The following is a 20,955-nucleotide window of genomic DNA, read 5'->3' as shown; positions in this document are numbered from 1 at the left end:
TAGGTTTGATCTTGCATCGAAGGCTGCCATAAAAAACACACGTGCGTCGATCGGGATAAAATCGAATTTTCATATGCGGGAACAAAAAAAGGATCATGTATTATTATCTTGTTTGATTAACCCTACATTTTTCACTTTCATGAGTATAGAATTTTATTCCGACGCACGCACAAGGTTTTTGTAACTCGTTTCATTATGTTGAGTTTGGCGTCAAAATAATGGTTTCGGACTAAGGCTTTAAGGCTGGTTCTCATATGATCGCCCCGATCGTCGCTTCAAAAAGTTTGCTTGCGATCGGGGCGATCATATGAGAACATAACAGAGACGTCTGCGACGATCGGGGCGATCGCGATCGCTTCGATCGCCTGTGTTCTATCGGGGCACAGAGGGAGACAATCGAAGCGATCCAAACTGTCCCATGGTGCATCAGTATTACCCAGAACTACGTTTCCGTTTGGCCTCCCTTTTGCGTCTTCCGTGTAAAACGGCAATAACGAGAAGATAGGAGGCCACAAGGTTGGCCTTTGCATCGAAGGCTGCCATAAGCGATATCGGAGTTTTGAAAAAACACACGTGCGTCGATCGGAATAAAATCGAATATTCATATGCGGGAACAAAGAAAGATCATAAATTATTATCTTGTTTGATAAACCCTATTTTGCATATACCAGACGATCGGGGCGATCATATGAGAACTTTCTGATCGCTTCTAATCGCTTCGATCGCCTCAGAATTTGCAAACGACAGAAGCGACAGAGACGATCGGGGCGATCATATGAGAACCAGCCTTAACGATCTTTAACCGGGCACTTTGCATGTACCAAACGATCTGGGCGATTTACGAGAACCCCCGATCGCTTCCAATCGTTTCGATCGCCTACGATCGTCTTATAGAATTTGCAAGCGACAGAAGCGATAGAAACGATCGGGGCGATCATATGAGAACCAGCCTCAATGTTCTCATATGATCGCCCCGATCGCAAACAAACTTCTTGAAGCGACAGAGGCGATAGAAACGATCGGGGCGATCAAATGAAAACCAGCCTTAATTAGCAAACACATTTTGCGACAGTCACATTTCAACAATTCACTTCTCTTTTCTTGCAGGCCGTTCTCTTATATGTATTGATTATATCCATATTTTCCCAGTTTGGTAAGTACAAAATTCACTTGTTTTTAAGGTGACTCCAAAGTTATCTTGGGCGCGCTCTCCCATGACAAACTTTGGGTCATATGTTCTTCGGCTTTGACACGATGACTGTGAAACCTTGAGAAAACGTTCACCAATCGTTCCGTTATAATATGAAAGTACTGGTGCTATTAGAACTTAAGCGGACCCCAAGTTTTGAATAAGTTATACCCAGTGAAACATTTTGCTGAGTTTGTGCTTAATTTCTGGAATCTTTTTCTTTTTTGACCTAATACATAACCTAACCAAGCTTCAGCAAAATTGTTGGAGAAGACTTAAGTGCGTAAAGATGTTGCAATATTTTTGCAATGAGTTTTGCAACTGTGTACTTCTTTCCTCAAGAGTCCTCATGGGCCCGATGAGGATAAGTAAGTAAGTAACTTCTTTTACTGAATTGAAGATGTTGAAATTATACACTTCTTCACTTCTAATTTGGGGCGTAGCTTACGTGCAGTTATTCTAATAAAATTATGAGTACGAAATGGCACGTGTACGTGCGGCAGAACTTTTAATGAGGGGTGTAAATGGTATACGTTTTTTTTTTTTCAAGTTGATGCAAAATATGTCGAAAAGACGCAAAAAATTCCGAAAGTGCCGTGAAATTTGACCAATTTTACACGAGCCGTACCTGTAAAGGTTCGTGAACGCGTGCTCCGCTGTATAGTTCATTTTATACATTTACACATTTGCCTTTTGTAATTTGCAAGTGGACAGAAGGATATTTAAAAATATCGACCATATCAAGACTTTGTTACTCTGAATCAATTGAAGTTGTGTCGTTTACTTTTCGCTGAAAACGGAAAAGCCCAAGAATTATTAACACCCGGGTCACTGAGGTATGCCCGTGACCTACCTTTCTCGATAGTGGCATTCCAAACTAAGATCTTACTGATACTGTGCAGTAGATATTTATTGTAAACATCGAGTTATCCGATCTGACGAAAAACTCGACCAGAGGAATATATTTTGTTAGTTGCCAGGTTATTGTTACAAACTGTAAGTGATCATTTTCATATGGAGAATGATGACCGACGCTGTACATTGCAGTCCACAATACATGATAAAATATAGCTAACTTGCGTACGCAGTGAAGACCCAATTAACCTTGCCGTAACTGGTATCACTCCACTTCACTTTTATATGTTACCATCGGTGCACGTTCCATGTTGTCTACTCTTGTGACAACACTAGTAAAATATACTAAGCAATATTTCGCTTTAGTGTATACTAAAACAGTGGATAGCGCTTTTGGCGCGCGCTGATTGCCCACTCAAACTCCGAATATCCTTTGCTATTCACCTCCGAGCAACGCGCGCGAGAGAATTGTCATCTTTGACCGGAATAAACTAGTCAAAAACATCCTTTCGGGGGCTTATATTATCTCACTGTTTTAGTATATACTTAAACAACTATTCACCTCAGTGTCGGTGGCTAGAAGTGGATATTTACCGAGTTGCGATGCGGCGAAATAAATGTGAATAGTGTTATTTAAATAACCAATTCTCTAAAAAAAAGTTTTATGCCCTTTCATGCAGTAAATTCCTGCAGCAATTCCCCATGCCAAAATGGAGGGACCTGTACAGTTACTGGTGCTAGTAGTTACAGTTGTCAATGTGCTGAGGGATTTCAAGGAGACAACTGCGAAAGAGGTAACAAATGTTTTCACTCAACAGGTACATCAATTTTTACGCCATCTCAATTCCGAGGGTCTCAATGGGTTTAGCTGTTAACCGTAAAACGCCCACAAATTTAGCTGTTGGGCGTAAAAACTGGAAAATTTTAACCGTTAGCCGTTAGAATGGTCCAAGGACCTAAAATACGTTTTCAATAATGGAAATTTATTTTTAACTTTCAAAAACAATGGAAACTAATTTTTATTTTCTATTCACCGTAATGGAAATAAATTAACCGTTAGGCGTAAAAAGGCCAAAATTCCCGTAAAGGCCGCCACCCCATTGAGACCCTCAATTCCTTCTTAAGAAATTATTGTTAACATCTATAATCTTGCCGGAGTTTGTTCTTCTTAGCTTTAATTGTTGTACAGGCCATAGACGCCATTTTGGTCACGTAATCCACCGTACAGGAAAAGATGGCGGCTGTACATTTAACCACAATACCTTGTGAAACTAACACATCGTCTGTGTATTGTTTTCATGTAATCGCCCCGATCGCAAGAGATCTTTTTGAAGTGACAGAGGCGATAGAAACGATCGGGGCGATTAGATGAGAACCAGCCTTAAGAGTTGCCAGAATCTAGTTTTTGGCTGTGGTTCGAATTCTTGACAGGTATCACGATCATCCCCGACACGCTTATGTGGGAAAACTGAAAAATTCCAAAAATGCGCCTTGTGCTGATATCTGCTCAACCTGCCTCTCAGGCTGGCTTATTTTCGGGGAGGGATTATATACGGGGAGGGGGGGGGAGTTCCTTATTTTGGGATGGAAATGTGCATTTAAACATTTTTTGTTTCTTTTTGGGCAGAATTACTGTGACTGAATTTTATTCGTGCATACAAGAATACCAAAGAGTAAAACTCTTTAAACATATAAATATAAAACTCAAAACAAGTCCTAGTCGTAGTTTAAGTTGCTCTGAGCATTCTCTAACAACGTAAACACAAAACAAGCCGTGCAATAGGCCGGCTTATAACTAAATATAAGCCCATGCGGCATAACCCCCCCCCCCCCTCCTCCTCCCCCGCCCCTTTCGGGACTTACCTTATTATAGAATATAACGAAGCATTTTAACAACGCGGACAAAATTAACGCCAAGTTACGAAAAGTTCTGGTTAAATGCTTTGAATTAACGAGTTCAAATAAATAAAATTAACGCTAATTTTTGAAATTCGCGTTAATAACATGTATCGTTAATTTCCCATAGTAAGGTATGTCTACCTTCTAAAGTCTAAGGCAAAACAAACGCGTAAATTCACTTTTTATCTATAGAAAATAAAAATTAAAAAATTCTTCTAATTTTGCACTTTTTCTTTTATAGCGTGTGGCTCAGTGGTAGAAAACACACTGAAAAGTCCTGGATATCCTAATAACTACCCTATTAATTTGGTGTGCGTTTATCACGTTCCAATTCCGAGTGGCACGGCCTTGAACATTTCCTTTGTTGATTTTCGACTAGAGTTTGTGTCCGATTGCAGGTGAATAATTTACTGAGGCCATGCAACTTATACGTATATCTGGGTCAATAAGATTCTTTAATGATGTCTACACAGAATTTGAAGGTCAAGAAATACAAGTTTTAGTTGTTCATTTTTAACCCACCCTTTTACTATTTGCTTAAGAGGTGCTCCTCACTTGGAGCTTATTTCACTTTCTTAGAAGAAACAACGTCAGATGTAAATAAAAATATTATAAATTAGCGGGGGGGTTGCCCTCTCTATCCGAGCCAGAGGCTATGTAAAAAGCGCATGACAATAATTAAAATACAATAATCAAAAAATATATAAAAGATTTTATGCAACGGGCAACGCGATGAAATTGCCAATCAAAGCGGAGATTTTGTTCACGGAATAAACAAAACAGAAACATAAAAAACAATGTAAACCATGCACTATTAGCGTCAGAAAATTTGTATTTTCTGCGGGAATTGTGTATTTTACTTTATCTGTTTTGCGCTGTAGGTTTGACTACGTGGAAATTAAAAATGACACCAACCATCTATTTGGGCATTATTGTGGAGAGACGACTGGGCATACAGTTCTTGTAATTGGTCAATATGCAAAGTTGAAATTTCGCTCAGACACCAATACGGTATACAGAGGATTTCACTTGGTTTTCACTGCTGTTCCACTTGGTGAGTACAAAATAGTTATCTGCTGGGTCGGACTCAAATAAAATGACGCATAATCAAAAAATATATGGAATGCTGAAATTACGGTCTAAAAATATTCCGATGTTTCGAGGATAACCCCAAACGAGTGTTGGTGTTTTCCTGAAACGTGACTGTTTTAATACCTGCACACTCTAGGACGCAGTTGTACAAAGAGTGGATAAGGCTACTCCTTTCGGGTGGAGCCTCCTCGTATAGTCCACTATAGGGAGAGACCCCGCCCCCCTTCGGGCGTAGTATTCTATTCTCACCGGTCTCACCTGCCCTTATATTGAGTTATGGGCGATCTGCCTCGCAAAACGGATGCGAGAAACACAGAATAAAACCTAATAAGACACCAAAAAACCGCCAAAACACCCAAAACTCAAAAGGAAAAACTCACAAGGAGAAGGGAAAACCCCAACAGAAAAACAAACCCAGCCCGACACTAAAAATAGAGAAATACAAAAGCCGAACAACAAGTATAATTTATTCTTTGGAAACAGAGGAAACAAGGCGCTTCAAAGGAGGCTGACTTGGTCGATCCTTGTTAATCTTGGAGGACTCAATAACTGGGAGCGAAGCACTCGTAAGCGCGTCTGCAGGGGCTCCAGCTCGCAAAACGTCGGCGAGCTTCATATAATAGGAGGCTCTAGAGGAGCTCTTCCAGCCCACGTGGCACATAATATCCGCGAGAGGGGAGCCAGAAAAAGCTAGAGTCAGGCGCAACCACTTCTAAAGCTATGCAGCGTCTCTCCCTCATCGATTTTAGCTTGCCCCAGGTAGAACTTCAAGCGAGACTCGGCAGTGGAAGATAAGAAAGGTTTATCTAAAACGCTGCCTTGCGGAGACGTAGGACGGAAAAGATAGCCGTGACGCAAGTCCACACCATATTCTGGGAAAAAATTTTCATAGCCCTAACCGGGCATATAGGGATTTGGATGACAACGCATACCGAAAAGGTTGGAACTTCCATCTCTAAGGGTTTTACCCCATAGTGGTTAAACAAAAAACCGTCATCGCTTGGGAAACGGGCAATTTCCATTGTTTTAATCTGTCCCAAGTCACCACTCCTATCACCACTAAAGAACAAATTTTGAAGAAAGCCTGATCCCTGGCAACTATAAAAACTCTGTTGGCGTAGAGGGTTGATAGGAGGCGCTTTTCGAGAAAATAGGAGAGCGAGGCCAACTTGTCGACAAAAAGAGGGGTGGCTTGTTTAGGCGTGATTCTAGCCTGGAGCTGTTCTTGTGTTACAGACTTAGGTACTGCTGACCAAGTCGTCGGAGGCAGGGTTGCCTAACGATAAACCTGGGAAATAGGGGGAAACGCGTAAGGATTAGAAAAGATGGCTGGAAGCAGAGAGGGAGACTGAGCAAACAAATTCACTCCAGCAGAACCAGCAACAGGATACGGAGAAAAAAAGGGGAGGGGGGAGCCGTCCAAGGAAACTTGCGCATTGGAGGGGAGGGCCATGAGGTCGGCGGAATGGGGCCCGAACTCAGACTGGATACGACGCCAGGAATCGCCAGAAAGTTTAGAATCTTGAAGCGATAAAGAACGCGACGGCGGATCAGCCGGGTTGAAAGCCGATGGGACATAAAAGAGGTTCAACTGAAAAAAGTAACTAGTGAAAGCAAAAGTTTCTTTGAGCGTCAGAAAGCTGGTGAGACTAGTCCTTGACGGTTCGTTGTATAGGGTCTGACTATCAGTAAGGTCAACACGACGACCCTGCACAGGTCGGAGAGGCCTCAAAACGTTTACAAGGCTAGGTTTCCTCCACACGATACTGTGCTCTAAATCCGAGGGGGGCAAAAATCGTGGATGGAAATCGGCTCAGAGAAAGGACAAGAACTCCACCCCAAGCAAAAGAAGAAGCGTCGGACGCGAGCTGGATTTGAGTGTGGAACTCCGTAAGCCAGGGAAGGCAGCCCTGCCACTCCTAAGAAAAGTCCAGTGTCCGATTTCCTCTGATAGCGAAACCTTGAGAGGACGCGAAGAACGAAGACCTTTAGAAATCGCAAGTTGACCTCATAAGTGAACAGCGCGCCTGGGACCGCGTATGAGAAAGAAATGCACTTCCCGGCGAAACGCTGTAAGGTTTTACATCACCGTCGTAGACGATAAAAAAACTCCGTAAGAGCAAAAACTTGAGTCTTTTTTCCTCTAGGGTGGCTTGACGGACAGTCGATGAAACAGAAGGACACTGCCTAGGGACCAGATGGACTTTTGGACATAATACCAGCAACGAAGAGTATAACACACAATGAAAATCGCGGAAGAGGCCCTGGCGAGGCACGCTCCGATCTGAGACAGGGCAGCATAAACAGGGGTAACTCGGCCAAAACTGATCTCGCCGGTGTGGCGATCGTCTATATAAAGCAAGCATGGAATCCCTATAGAGCGAAAAAAGCGAGGCTAAAGCTGTGGAATGATAATATATATATATATATGCGGAGGACTTCCAACCGAAGGGATCGCGTTACTGACATAGTACCGTTCCACTGAAAACCAAGAACTTCCTACTGTCGGGAGAGAGAAGGATGTGATGGTAGCCCGATTTATCATCGCAAACAGATTGAAAGGAGCCTTTGGAGACATACGTGGGAATCATGGAGAGGTTATCAAGACGAAAAGGGGTATCCATTATCCAAAATCGAGGAAACGATTGTCGCGACATAACCGCGGTTTCGAAGGTTCTCAGTAGGGGCATGACTAAATAAGGAGGGGAATCGCCCACTTTACCCCAGAGGGAGATGGCTCCCGATTTTAAGCCAGCGGTTATAGAATCATTAATGAAATCTACGAACGATTCACAGGATGGGTTATTAGCAAACATTCGAGCCGGAGGGACATCAGAATCAAAAAACTCCCCTTTAAAGTGCCCCCTAAAGGGCCTAAAAAAGTCAAAAATGTTCACAAAGTCTCTAATCCAGCTCAAAACGGTATTGGCCAAATCGCACGGAGCGGAACGGGCTATGAACTCCCAAAATCCGTAATGAAATGGCGATTTCCTGCTACAAGACTCTGGGTCCCTGAAGGCCAGCATGGAGACATCTGCTAACATGGAGCGTCAAAACGGATTTAAAGCTATCAGTAATGTGCGCATTAGAGGCACCACCCTTGAGCCGCGGAGAGAGGATCACCATCAGAAGCAACCCAGCGGATAGAATTCTGCGGCAAACAGGCCAGCTGGGAACTGGGCGAAGGCGGATTGCAAACTTTGACACGCTTCGCAGGAGGCTGCAAGGGAGGAAAACGCAAGGATGAGCGCGATAAGGGGCGCGGCTCAAGGGGTGGCGGTTTTATGCCTTAGTAATCCGAGAGGGAATGAGATTCCCTTATAAAACTGCCAACCAGAGCGGGAAAGGAGGGAAACGGAAAAGAAAAGAGAACGGAAAAGAAAAAACGCAGCGCATGGGCAAAAACATAAAGGAAAAACAATAAAATATAACGACAAAATAGAGCTTCATTTATTCAAAGTAGGTGCAAAAAATAAATGAATGTCTACGGAAATAAACGAAAAGCCAAAAAACAAAAAACTAGGGGTCATTGGGGGTTGGAATTGTCCCTAGAACGGGGGTTCGGGGATATGGATTGAACCTGCCCCTTGCAGGCCCCGAAGCTTCTGAAACAGAACGGAGAGGTGTGGCCGGGGATTCTGCAAAAATGACAAACCAAACGAGCGTTCTTGAAATTAGAACGAGCCGTCGAAGAAGAAGAGGTGGAGGCTGGAGCGGATGCTCGGAGGGACTTCGACCTTTGCAATCGAATCCAAAACCCTGGAGTGATCCTTATCTAAAAGAGGGCCAAAAAGTAAGCATGGAATTCTTCTACGGGTTTATCAAGACGATCCCTCAGGGCACGGGTAGCCGCCGACAAAAAAGTCGCCTTTTCATGTTTCGAGTCCTGGGCCACCACCACAAGGTCTTCAGCCAATGTTAGGGCAGCGTACTTATCGAAATCTGGCTTTCGCCGTAAACCGTAGCCTGAAAGGTTAGTTAAACCACTTTCGACGTTAGTCTTCTGGCGGTTCTCCAGAGCTTGAATTCGTTAAAGTAACGGGCAGCTAACGGTAAAATGCAAATGGAAAACAAAGCGGATAATTAAAAATAGTATGCCAAGGGGTGAATAAAATAAAACACCCAAAAATAAAAAACAAAAAACAATAAAACAAGGCAACAAAAACTAAATATGCAAACAGAAAACAAAAAAAAAGCTAGACGAAAATCGCACATACGGCAAAGCAGGCCCTTGTGGGCTCAGCGTAAAATAATGACAAAACAAAAAAAACACATAAGATCTAGGCTACGTGGCAAGAAAGATAAACTCCGCAAAAGCAAAATAAAATATCATAGGCCAATACACACGAAAACAAAGAACAAAAAAAGAACCGTATTTACTCGATGCGCCGCGGCGCTTAAATTACGCTTCAGGCGGCGCTTATTCGGGGCGGCGCTATTGAGGGCGGCGCTATAAATTGGACGCCACAAATCTTATCTTTTACAGTTATTGAAAGAGCGATTTGATGGTCAGTATTTGTCTCTTGCTGAGACAGAAGTGGCGCTAGCTGTCGTGGCAAAGTTTGCAGCCTTCACAACATTTACAGAACTACGTATTGTAAGAGTGTTGAATAGAAAAACTAATGGGAGAGCGATAAAACAATCACTCACACTCACTCATAACTGCGAAACATCGCTTTTGATGCAAAGAAATGTTCAAGCTTGTTTTAGAGTTGCTTTGTAGTGCCGTTTAAAGTTAAATGAAATTTTCAAATAAACGCCGCATCGGGACTGCGGCGCTTATTCGGGGGCGGCGCTTATTAATTTTTTTGACTCAAATGCGGCGCTTATTCGAGGGCGGCGGTTATTCGGGGGCGGCGCTTATTCGAGTAAATACGGTATGCGAAACAACGAACCATGAGACGAAATAAGGCCAACTAGCTCACATCGAAAGTGGAAAATCTTTTGGGCTCCGCTCAAAACAAAAGCAAAATTGCATGAACAAAAAATAAATGTTGAGACAAAATGAGGCCAATTAGCTCACGGCGAAAGCGGGAAACCTATCGGATTCCGCTAAACTACAGAAAAAGTATATGTCAAACGACAAGCCACGAGACAAAACAAAACCAATTAGCTCACGGCGAAAGCGGGAAAACCTTTTGGGCTCCGCTCAAAAAATAGCAAAAGTGCATATGCAAAACAACAAGCCATGAAATAAAATAAAGCAAATAGCTCACGGCAAAGGCGGAAAAACCCTTGGGGTTCCGCTAAAGAAACAACAAACAAAGCATAAGCAAAAACAAGAAGCCATGAGACAAAAAGAAGCAATTGGCTCACGACGAAAGCGGGAAAGCCTTTTGGGCTCCGCTAAAACAATAGCCAACTGCATATGCAAAAACAACGAGCCATGAGATAAAATAAAGCCAATAGCTCACGGCGAAAGCGGGAAAACCTTTTGGGTTCCGCTATAAACAACTGACAAAGCATATGCAAAACAACAAGCCATGAGACAAAATGAAGCCAATTAGCAGACGGCAAAAGCGGGAAAACCTTTTGGGTTCCGCTAAAAAACAAAAAATATATGCAAAACAACAAGCCATGAGACAAAAAGAGGCCAATTAGCTCACGGCGCAAGCGGGAAAACCTTTTGGGCTCCGCTAAAACAATAGCAAACTGCATATGCAAAAACAACGAGCCATGAGATAAAATAAAGCCAATAGCTCACGGCGAAAGCGGGAAAACCTTTTGGGTTCCGCTATAAACAACTGACAAAGCATATGCAAAACAACAAGCCATGAGACAAAATGAAGCCAATTAGCTCACGGCAAAAGCGTGAAAACCTTTTGGGTTCCGCTTAAAAAAACAAAAACATATGCAAAACAACAAGCCATGAAACAAAAAGAGGCCAATTAGCTCACGGCGCAAGCGGGAAAACCTTTTAGGTTCCGCTAAAAAACAAAAGCATATGCAAAAACAACAAACCATGAGACAAAATGAAGCCAAATAGCTCACGGCGAAAGCGGGAAAACCTTTTGGGTTCCGCTAAAAACAACACAAAAATATAAGCAAAACCGTCCATGAGACAAAATAAAGCCAAGTAGCTAACGGCGAGAGCAGGAAACGTAAGCTCCGCCCGAAAAATAGCGAAAACCCCGGCAAAACCAACAAAAAATAATAAAGCGAAACGAAACGTAAAATAACAAACTACAAAGTAGAGCGGGGGAACAGTATAGCTAACAAACAACGTGGAGACATGAATGGGAAGAGGGCGAAACACGTGGAGTACCAAATAAAACGGCGTACGAAAGAAAAAAGTATAAAAACAAAAACTAGAATACCTCGAGATTTTCTGCGTTCGCCGCAGGAACGTTCTCTGCAGGAAGGGCTTCTGCAGGAGGAGCCGGAGCAGCAGCAGGAATAATGGCGTCTGCAACGGGGTTGTCCGGAGCGTGGGGAATCTGTTCGCCTTGTTCAGCCATAACGTAAACGAGAAAGAGAACGGTGATGTGTACCGGACGCAATCTTAGTTAAAATGGCAACATGCTAATTTGCTAACTCTCTTATATAAGTGCTTGGGTAAGACCGCTGAGAATAGTACATCCATTTACAGTGCAATGTATGTCTATACAAGTCTCAGTGGTAAAATCCGGAGACAGAACAGTAACCAATCATTTAATTGCACAATATTAAGAGTCTAGATTGCGCAGACATTTTTTGGGCCTGTCGGCACACACTTTTAGAGCCCAACCAAGAACCGGTCTCTGTGAAGGCCTAATGAATAAAGTTAAATGTTGACTGAAGAAAAAGTTATTTCCGATAAATAAATACGCCCTAAGTGGCGTAATTTGGCCTTTCTACATAACGGGCTTGGAAAATTTGTTGTAGCTGATTCTGTTGTTCATTTTCAGTTTATGGACGTGACTGCTTGGATCTGCTTCATAAGGGGTACACTGAGAATGCCGTTTATGGCATCAATCCAGATGAACAAGGCTTCATTTCAGCTTGGTGTGACCAGCAAACAAATGGGGGCGGCTGGATCGTCTTGCAGCGGAGATTTGACGGTTCTGTGGACTTTTACCGCGACTGGAATAATTACAGAAAAGGATTTGGAGACTTCGTGTCGGAGTTTTGGCTCGGAAATGAAAACATCCATAAAATCACCACACAAGATTCACGACTTTTAATAGAGCTCAAGGACTTTGACAACCTAACAGCGCATGCGTCTTATGAGTCTTTTTACGTGGGCACAGAAACCGAAAAGTATGTTGTGCAACTTACAGAGTTCTCTGGGACAGCAGGAGATTCCATGGCCCTCCATAACGGGATGCTGTTTAGTACGCAGGATCAAGATAATGACCTACACGCAGTTAATTCCTGTGCACAACAGTATATGGGGGCGTGGTGGTACAACGGTTGTCACAAATCGAATCTAAATGGTCAATATGGCGATAATACTTTCGGCGAGGGTATTAACTGGTATGCTTGGAGGGGGCACACGTATTCCCTCAAGGAATCCGCGATCAAAGTAAAGCCCCTTCGAGGTAAGGTCTTGAAAGTGTTCTTGGATGGCATGGGAGATAGGAGGCTCTTCTTTTAACTCTATTTACAGGACCGAGCACTTTTGAAGTTCATGGGCCTCAGGTGGAGGGAGGTGGAGAAGGGCGGGGTTGGGACGGCAAGGGGGGAGGAAGCAGGGCATTATTTCATAAAGTAAAACATTTGCTACAAAGAGGGGAAGGGAGAAAATTTTCATAAGAGTTTTGTTTTATAGAGGTTTTTTTCTATATGTTTTACTATTATTATTGTATTGGGGGGAAGAATATCGTTCGTTATATCGAGACTTCGCTATATAGAGGTTGGTTAAATCGAGGTTCCACTGTATCTGAAAATGAACTTAAATGGTGTATCAAACCTTTCAAAAATGTCAATATTGCGTTCACGTGTAGAATATAAAATTCCCCAACATTGATTCATTGATTAGGAATACTGAATTTTTAAAGGTGCTACAATATAATATATCCACACTGCACGCACGATTAATAAATGATTCTGCTTTTACTCCTTTTACTTATTAACTTTGCTTATAACCCACACTCCTCCACTGAATGCCTTGACAAGCGAGTCAGCTTTTACTACTTTTACTCACTACCGTTACCCTGATCATGATAATCTCCTGCTTTTGTCTTAAGAACGTGAGTGGCATTATGAGCTGATATTCAGTGGTGAGTCATCAGACTACATACTCCTTCCTCGAATCACCGATCTCAGGGACTTTGCAGCTTGCTGGTGGCTTAAAACCGAAGTACCAACAGGCTGGTCAACAGTTTTTTCGCTTCATAATTATCAAAATGAAAGCGTCGTTAGTTTTTCCTACAATGGAGGTGATAGCTACACATTTCAAGTCAACAATAACCCTACGTGAGGAACTGTTTTCCTTTTAAATATACACCCACCTAACATATCTCAAATAATATGTTCTTCGATTACCGTTAATCTCTAACGCGCACTCTCTGTTTTTTTTTTTTTCAAAAAGGAGAAACTGCGAAGTCAATTGTCTTTTAGCAAATTATCCGCATAATACCTTCCAGGGGTAGTTTGCAAAGGTATAAAGGTATTTTTTTTCCTCAATGATTTTGCTTTCACCGTTTGCTCTCCCTCTATGACTCATTTAGTTTGATCATCTCAGGCGTCTACAGAGAGAACAAGTCTTCTCTGTTTAGACGTTCACGGTAAAAGTCGAAAACATTGAATCCTTCAAGTTGCCGGGATTCGCCGTTTTGGGCCACAAGAGCGGCAGTGCAAAACAGTCGTGATTCATTTACGTTTAATAAGCATGGATTTCTTCACATTTTTCGTGATTATTCGCAATGCTACGCATTCACCATAAGAATGTAAAACACAAGTTAGCTTATGTGGGCGTCCTGTGGCTAATGTAGAATTAGGATCTTTATGTATCGTACAAATTTAGACGTTACTTCTACCATAATTCCGTACCCCCTCCCACCCCTGACATACCCATTGGACAAAAATACAGTTGAAATCTAAAAACTTTTTGCTATTTTATCAGCACTTTTAGCGTCCAAGATGACGTCATTACAGATGGGCGCTGGCATCACATGTGCATTACAAGGTCCTCTGGTAATGGAAATTGGACATTTTACAGCGATAGTTTAAAGAATGCGGAAGGAGTAGGCCTGGGACCTAACTATGGCACAGATGTCGGCTATTTGCTCATTGGGATGTTTAAAGGCGCCTTAACGCGCTTTAACATGTGGGACAAGTACATCGACGATGCTTCTCAGATAGAGAAAATAGCACATGCGTGTTCGTCTCTAACCGGAAACGTCGTGCCATGGCCGGAAGTGCATTTATGGCGAAAGGGGAACGTATTGAAAATGAATTCTACACTTTGTAATTTCTCAGGTAAGATGATTAAATCTTAATAATAATAATAGCAATTATTGGAAGAAGTTCTTGTGGCATCCGAAACAATCAAAGCGAACAACAACGTTAACAACAACAACAACAACATCTTTGTTATCTATAATCAAATGTGCACATTCAAACAACGTTTGCTTCCATGCAACTTGGACCGCTAGTTAAATTAAAAACAATCTGCCCTGAAGGCTGCAGTGCGACAAAGGCGACAAAGGCTCTTTTACTCTTTGATTTGAAGAGGAGGGAGAAAAAAGTACATTTATATAAATAATGTTAATTTTGGAAGTTAACCATCCCTTTATTATACTTCTCATGCAGAATCATCCCATTGGAATTTTGAAAGAAAATGGGTTCACTTTCCCCGAGTGTACGATGGTGTTTCCGGTAAAAAAGGAACTTTTTCAACCGAAAGCTGGGACTCACTGAAGGGTGTGGGGAGCATAACAGCTTTCGATGCTCTTGATGTTGGTGATTATAATTCAGAATGTCTCAGTGATCCAAATCTTTGTCATCAAGGACTGTCGCTAAGTTTCTGGCTACGTCACAAACGTAAGTGCAGTTTTTCCTTTGCCTTCTTTTAAAATAGCTTCAAGCATACGTGATGTCAAACTATAACCACAGATAAAAAATAGTTGGGGAGGTTGAAAAAATATGCCCAATTACAATGATTTTTTAATTCAAATTAGCAAACACCATCATGTAATGTTTTAGGATCTCCCCGCTCCCCTATCAATGTTGGAACTCCACTTTGCAATCTTGTGTGAGTAAGATTGCTATAAGCTCAACATTGAATAGGGGAGGGAGGGGCTCTGACGGGAAGAACACAAGTGCTAAGCTACCCAACAGTTTTGTCTGTTGTTGTAGTGTGAAGTTGTGTGGCTTGCCAATTCTTAAAGAAGTGACATTGTTTCTCGGCGTGTCAATGATCTTTCATTAATTTATATATGAATGATAGGATCCTTTCGCCGGGGACCACGTTGAGGAACAAACCTTTTATACAGATCCTTTTTTAATAAGGATGATTTTTTTAAAAACGATGTGACATTTAGCAAGCGTAAAAACCGAACAGGCTAAAATTACTTGATCAGAAACAAGATTAAATAAGGAAAAGGATACCATACCCACTTATACACTTACAGTACGTATTTCCGGTCGGCCAAGAGCAAGCGACAAGAAACACATTGTACCTACCCCGGGCCGTAACCAGACCTTTGGCATAGACGAGGCAACATCTTGCTAGGAGGTTTTGGGGGCATCTTCTTAATCCTCTGTCTCCTCTGGGAGAATAGGGCCATTAATTTTTTTCTCCATTCCGCTGTCTCTCGCTCTGTTGACTGCTTCCGCTTCGACTGCTTCCAGGTGGCAAAACCCATCTTCTGTCTTTCTCCCTCCACTTTTCTCCTCCATGTCTCTTTAGGCTGCCCTCTGCTCTTCTTTTCCTCTGGTGCCCAGGTTAGAGCAATGCGCGGATCCTGTTGGTGGTCCATGTGCAGTACATGCCCTAACCAACGCCACCTTCGCCTCCTTATCTGTTCACTGATGGTGCAAGTTATACCCTGTCTTCTGACCTCCTCATTTGACACGCTCATTGACCAGTGTTTTGGGGACATGCCCTCCAGAAAATTTGGAAAACTAGAAGCTCTGAAACTCGTTCCTTAACATTTTTCATAAGGTTTTTCTTGAAAATAGTCGATCTTGTTCAACTGGGGATTATTTTCCTCAATTAAACATATTTTGTTTCTAATTTTTGGGTTAAAATCAAGACGGGGCAAGTGGCTCGTTTTGCCTCTTGCTAGTTACATCCCTGCTACTATAAACTTATTACGTTACAGCACGTTTTATTTCAAATATCCCTGGCTTCAAAGACGAACATGATAATATTCTGGGAACATGGCTGGACGCTGTCCTTCCGAAAGAGGGAAAATGGCTTCGCTGCTTTAGGGCTATTCCAGATTGGCAGGGTCACGACTTTCACTCCGCATGCGACGGGAAAGGACCGACTGTGATACTCATCCGAGTGCAGCAGAATATATTTGGTGGGTTTTTGGACAAAAGCTGGGGAGGTAAGTGTTTAAGTAGTAAATAAAATAAGAGCGGGTGATCTGTATGGGCGTTTTTATTGTAAACGGCCATACAGATCGGATGCGAATATTTTGTGCGATTCGGTAGCGTTCTGTATCAAAAGTTTATGAGTACTAACTAGCTGAGCAGGAGTTTGTATCAAAAGTTAATTCCATTGTTTGATTTGTATTGGGGTTTACAGTTGTTTACATGTGATCTGAATACTGTGCTGGGATTGGTTTGCACCCTCATGAATAGTTAATGAATTTTACAAGGGTATTTATTGTTTTAAATCAATGGAGCCTTAGAACATTTCGGTAGAAACTGACTTCTGCGGACCAGCTTCAAGCAACCTCACAGTGTATAAAGAATAAACAAAAGAATTTATATTCTCATTCCTTCTGGTCTTTATTTTTTGTGGCAATTAAGAATAACATAACTTTACTAAATACAATAGTCGATTCAAAAAAGAACTTTTTTCTATGATAACTTATAGGCGTTGTGTCTGATAATCGTTCCTCCGAATATGTCATACGGATTCCGCATTTTCGGATGCGGTTGATGGAAAACTGCAAAGCCTGCGTTCGAGCAAAGTGGCCCACTAGCTCTATAGGTCAGAGGTTATCCCAGTGTCCGTAGCATTAGTGAGTAGGAGAATTTCTACTCCTCCCTGGATGGATGCCAGTCAAACGGGATACCCGCAGGATACCCGCAGGATACCCGCAGGATTAAATTCGCCGTTACCAATTTATACACCTGGGTGGAGAGAGGCACTTTGAGAGTAAAGTGTCTCGCCCAAGACCATAACACTTTCAGCCCGGTCAGGGCTCGAACCCGGAGTCCAGAATGCTAACCATTTGGTCACCGCGTTCTAAGTGACACAATAACTTCAAAAGTGCTTGAGCTATAAACTTTAAATTATTGTCAAAAACGAGACCATAACACTTTCAGCCCGGCCAGGGCTCGAACCCGGAGTCCAGAATGCTAACCATTTGGTCACCGCGTTCTAAGTGACACAATAACTTCAAAAGTGCTTGAGCTATAAACTTTAAATTATTGTCAAAAACGAAAACGATTCACGAATCGTACTTGTACGACAATTCTACAAAAAAAAATAATGCCCAGTTGTTCTCACTATATTTAAAGTGATGTAATCTGTTTTATTTGTTTTTAATAGGTAACGATGGATTTATACAAAGCTCAAAAGCGTTCATCTTCAGCTTGGCGAATTTACGTCGATTGCCACCTTTTAAAATGAATCTCAAAAGCGACAAATTCGACAAGGCAGCTAAGCAACAGAGCCAGTTTGGTCCCATTTTTGGTGACGATGATATTATTATTCACACTCAACCAACTTCGTTTGCGGAATCATTTTCCGATCTTGACAGCTCCTATGAGTTCCCAAGTCAACTGTCCCTCACATCAGATGAGCAAGATTACCTGTTAGCCGGCAGTAAGAAGTTTCTGGTAGATGATTTGGAAGCGTTCTATTATGAAGGTAGAATGGCAGTTGAAAGAAGTTGGGGAAATTTCGAATTGATTTATTTTTTCAGTTTCCTTTAAGAAAGAAGTGGTTATTTTTTAATCTAAAGATATTGCGCTCGGTAAGAATTTTCGTCTCACTGGTCACGGCACTGTAATAAATGGTTTTTAAAAAATATGCCGTGAAAAATCAAACGTGATGACGGTGTAACCATTTACCTTGACAACAAAAACTACGGGGATTTATCAAGAGAAAATAAATGGCAAGAAAATCGGGCAAAGTAAGTGTGGCGCGGATGGAGAGGGCGGGAAATCTTTAGGAGGCGAAAAAAGAGAGAATTGGAAGCGGGACACGGGAGAAAAAGAAAAAGATTTTCCAACATTGCATGTGTAACATTTTGCAATTATATAGAAGGGGCAGGAATAAGTTCAGCCCCCTCTGCACCTATTACCACAATTAAATAACGACACGAAAATTTTTCGCATTCCATTTAAACTGGAAAAAGAGGACAGGCTTTCTAGGATCCTTATGGCCAAATGGTAAGCACCGACAGCTTCCTTTGCTGTTTCCTATAACAACATGTTGTGCATTTCTTAACAGTTCCGATGAATGCACTTGGTGTAAGCTCACAAGAAACAATCCCTGACTCTCAATTAACAGCAAGCTACAGCCTGGACGATACCAGTGCAATCGGGCGACCAAAACACGCCATTTTGAACAACAAACAAGGTTCATGGTGTTCTTATTACAATCGAGCTGACGAATGGCTCGAATTGGACCTGGGGTCAGACCAGACCATATATGGAGTAGTCGTGCAAGGAGCACATGACTCAAACAGTAAAGTTACTGAATATACCATCAGCCTTCGCGTGGATGGTGCCTCTGATGGCACGTGGCTATTTGAAACGGTTTGTATAATGAGCCGTTTTGGAACAAACTGGCACGCACCAAATCTACTTTACTGGATGGCAATAGAAGAGAAAGCCTCCGAAACAAACTACTTAAACAAATCAAGCTAAACATTTCTCTGTGTTAGATGATGTCTTTTGCCTTAATAACAATGCATGCCATCCAGCTCGGCGGGTGTTATACCAATTACGGCATATTCTCATTTAAATGCATTGAGAACTTATTTAAAGCTTTATGTTGTACCCATAGTCCCCTCTACTATGGTTAACGGCGTTAAAATCCAGTTGAATAACATTTTGTGATTAATTTTGACAACCGATTTATTTTTATCGTGCTTTTAATAGAGTCAAAAACCGCCCTTTTTCTATTTAAAACTTTAAAACCTGACCTTGTGACTCCGTCGTTTGTTTGCACCCAGCTTTTCATTTAAAGGCCGATACAAGAAAAGGCAATTTCTCCTCTGGTCATCCTTTTTAATACTTTTTTATTTCGTCTAAACGTTCCAACAAGTTACGATTAGGTATTTACCGTAATAACACCCTAATGCGGCCAAAAAATTCCAAGATATCAGGTCAGTGACTTAAAATCGCAGGAAATCAAGGCCGTAGACAAGGTTTCTGATTGGCTAATTCCACATTTGGGCACGGAAGATACAATTAACTAGCTATCATCCTTTTACACAGATTTCAACCGGATCGGTGGATTATTTTTACCCATCGCATTACGAAGCACGGTATGTACGATTTACAGTGAAGGCGTGGCACTCAACATCTTGTATGAGAGTAGGAATATTACAAGGTGAGTTCTGTGTATGCATGGACAGTTTCTGATCTTTAATTTAAGTGGTTTTCATCAGTGTTACAAAAACTGTTTGTTTGCATGAAAAACATCGGAAAACTATCAAGTTATAGAGCAGGCTGAAATAAATGTTATGTCAAAATAATACCTCTTTAGAGTTTTACACAGTTAAATCATAGCGCTAGTTTTAGCTGTAATTATTATTGGTTGCATTTACTTTTGTGAACGTCTATGTAATTTAATTATCTCTTATTCAAGTAGTTTTTGTAAGTCGTGTTTCTGTACAGTAAGTAGTGTCTCGTTTTTGTGTAAATGCATCGAAAAAAAAACGTTTTGCACAACTGAGTCATTGGAAAACTGATATAATTTTGGGAAAATAACGGTATTAACTAAGACCTGCTTCAAGTCGACCTCTCAGTTCGAGCGTAAGAGCAACGTTGTCACCCTGGGGCAAATTCTACCATTGATGTAATTCGCTTTCAATTTAAATCATTTTAGATACCACTTTTTACAATATTATCATGTCTGAAAATTGAAGAATGCGTTCAAAAATATCCGTTGTTTTACAGTCCAGAAACACTTTCATCCGGGGCATAATAAATTTAACATTGCTTGTCGGTGTCGTGTACGAGACGAAAAATATCCTTCGATTTTGAAACATGTTTTAAAACTCTACGACAGTCGTAGCTTCGTACAATGTTTTGTGATAAAAGTAGTATAATTATGAGTTTTGCAAGAAGCAAGCAGGGCGCTCTACAAAAGTCGTGTGCGAAAAAAAAATCCCGTATAAAATCGCCCCCAAGAAAAACAACGGTTATGCATATTCCTGTTGTCCATTCCATTCTAAGGGCTGTGTTAATGTTAAGCCTTCTCTCGCTTGTGAAAACCAAGATAAAATAATTAAAACAGTGTTTTGCCAGTCAAGAGAACTTTTCTCTCTCTCTAAACAGAGTACTGCCCTCCTGGCTGGGAGTACTTCCAAGGTTCTTGTTATTTTTTCTCGTCATCTCTAATGTCCTGGGATGAAGCTCAATCGTACTGTCAACAGTCATCCGCAAACTTGGTAAACATTGGATCCGTGGAAGAGAATGAATTCGTTTTCAAAACCAACGCCTTGATAAAGCGATGGATAGGACTCAGAGACATTGCGAATAACCAGTTTAACTGGATTGACGATGGAACTCAACCTGTTTACGTAATCTGGGCCGACGGCTTCCCTACCGATGACCTGCAAGATTGCGTCAGGATTAAA

General features: G+C 41.7%; 2 protein-coding genes across 2 annotated transcripts in view; both read left to right on the top strand.

Annotated features, from left to right (window-relative positions):
* Positions 1 to 2,763: 2,763 nt before the first annotated feature.
* On the top strand, positions 2,764 to 19,015 carry LOC144629648 (uncharacterized). The gene is made up of 10 exons (XM_078487878.1): positions 2,764 to 2,838; positions 4,185 to 4,341; positions 4,825 to 4,997; positions 11,923 to 12,555; positions 13,204 to 13,432; positions 14,082 to 14,437; positions 14,771 to 15,001; positions 16,285 to 16,515; positions 17,691 to 18,011; positions 18,597 to 19,015. The coding sequence occupies exons 4-10, from the start codon at positions 12,321 to 12,323 to the stop codon at positions 19,013 to 19,015; spliced, it is 2,022 nt and encodes a 673-aa protein (XP_078344004.1). The 5' UTR covers positions 2,764 to 2,838; positions 4,185 to 4,341; positions 4,825 to 4,997; positions 11,923 to 12,320.
* The window catches only part of LOC144630295 (uncharacterized), a 63,708-nt gene continuing 61,630 nt past the window's right edge, over positions 18,878 to 20,955 (top strand). The window contains exons 1-3 of the mRNA XM_078488626.1: positions 18,878 to 18,904; positions 19,589 to 19,703; positions 20,654 to 20,955. The exon at positions 20,654 to 20,955 is cut by the window's right edge and continues 58 nt beyond it. Of these exons, the coding sequence (XP_078344752.1) occupies positions 19,682 to 19,703; positions 20,654 to 20,955 (324 nt within the window). The 5' untranslated portion in view covers positions 18,878 to 18,904; positions 19,589 to 19,681. The remainder of the gene's footprint in view (positions 18,905 to 19,588; positions 19,704 to 20,653) is intronic.

This window comes from Oculina patagonica, chromosome 11 (genome assembly GCF_052425735.1).
Source record: "Oculina patagonica isolate OP01 chromosome 11, crgOcupat, whole genome shotgun sequence".
Lineage (NCBI taxonomy): Eukaryota > Metazoa > Cnidaria > Anthozoa > Scleractinia > Oculinidae > Oculina > Oculina patagonica.
This window is presented reverse-complemented; position numbering and strand designations above follow the sequence as displayed.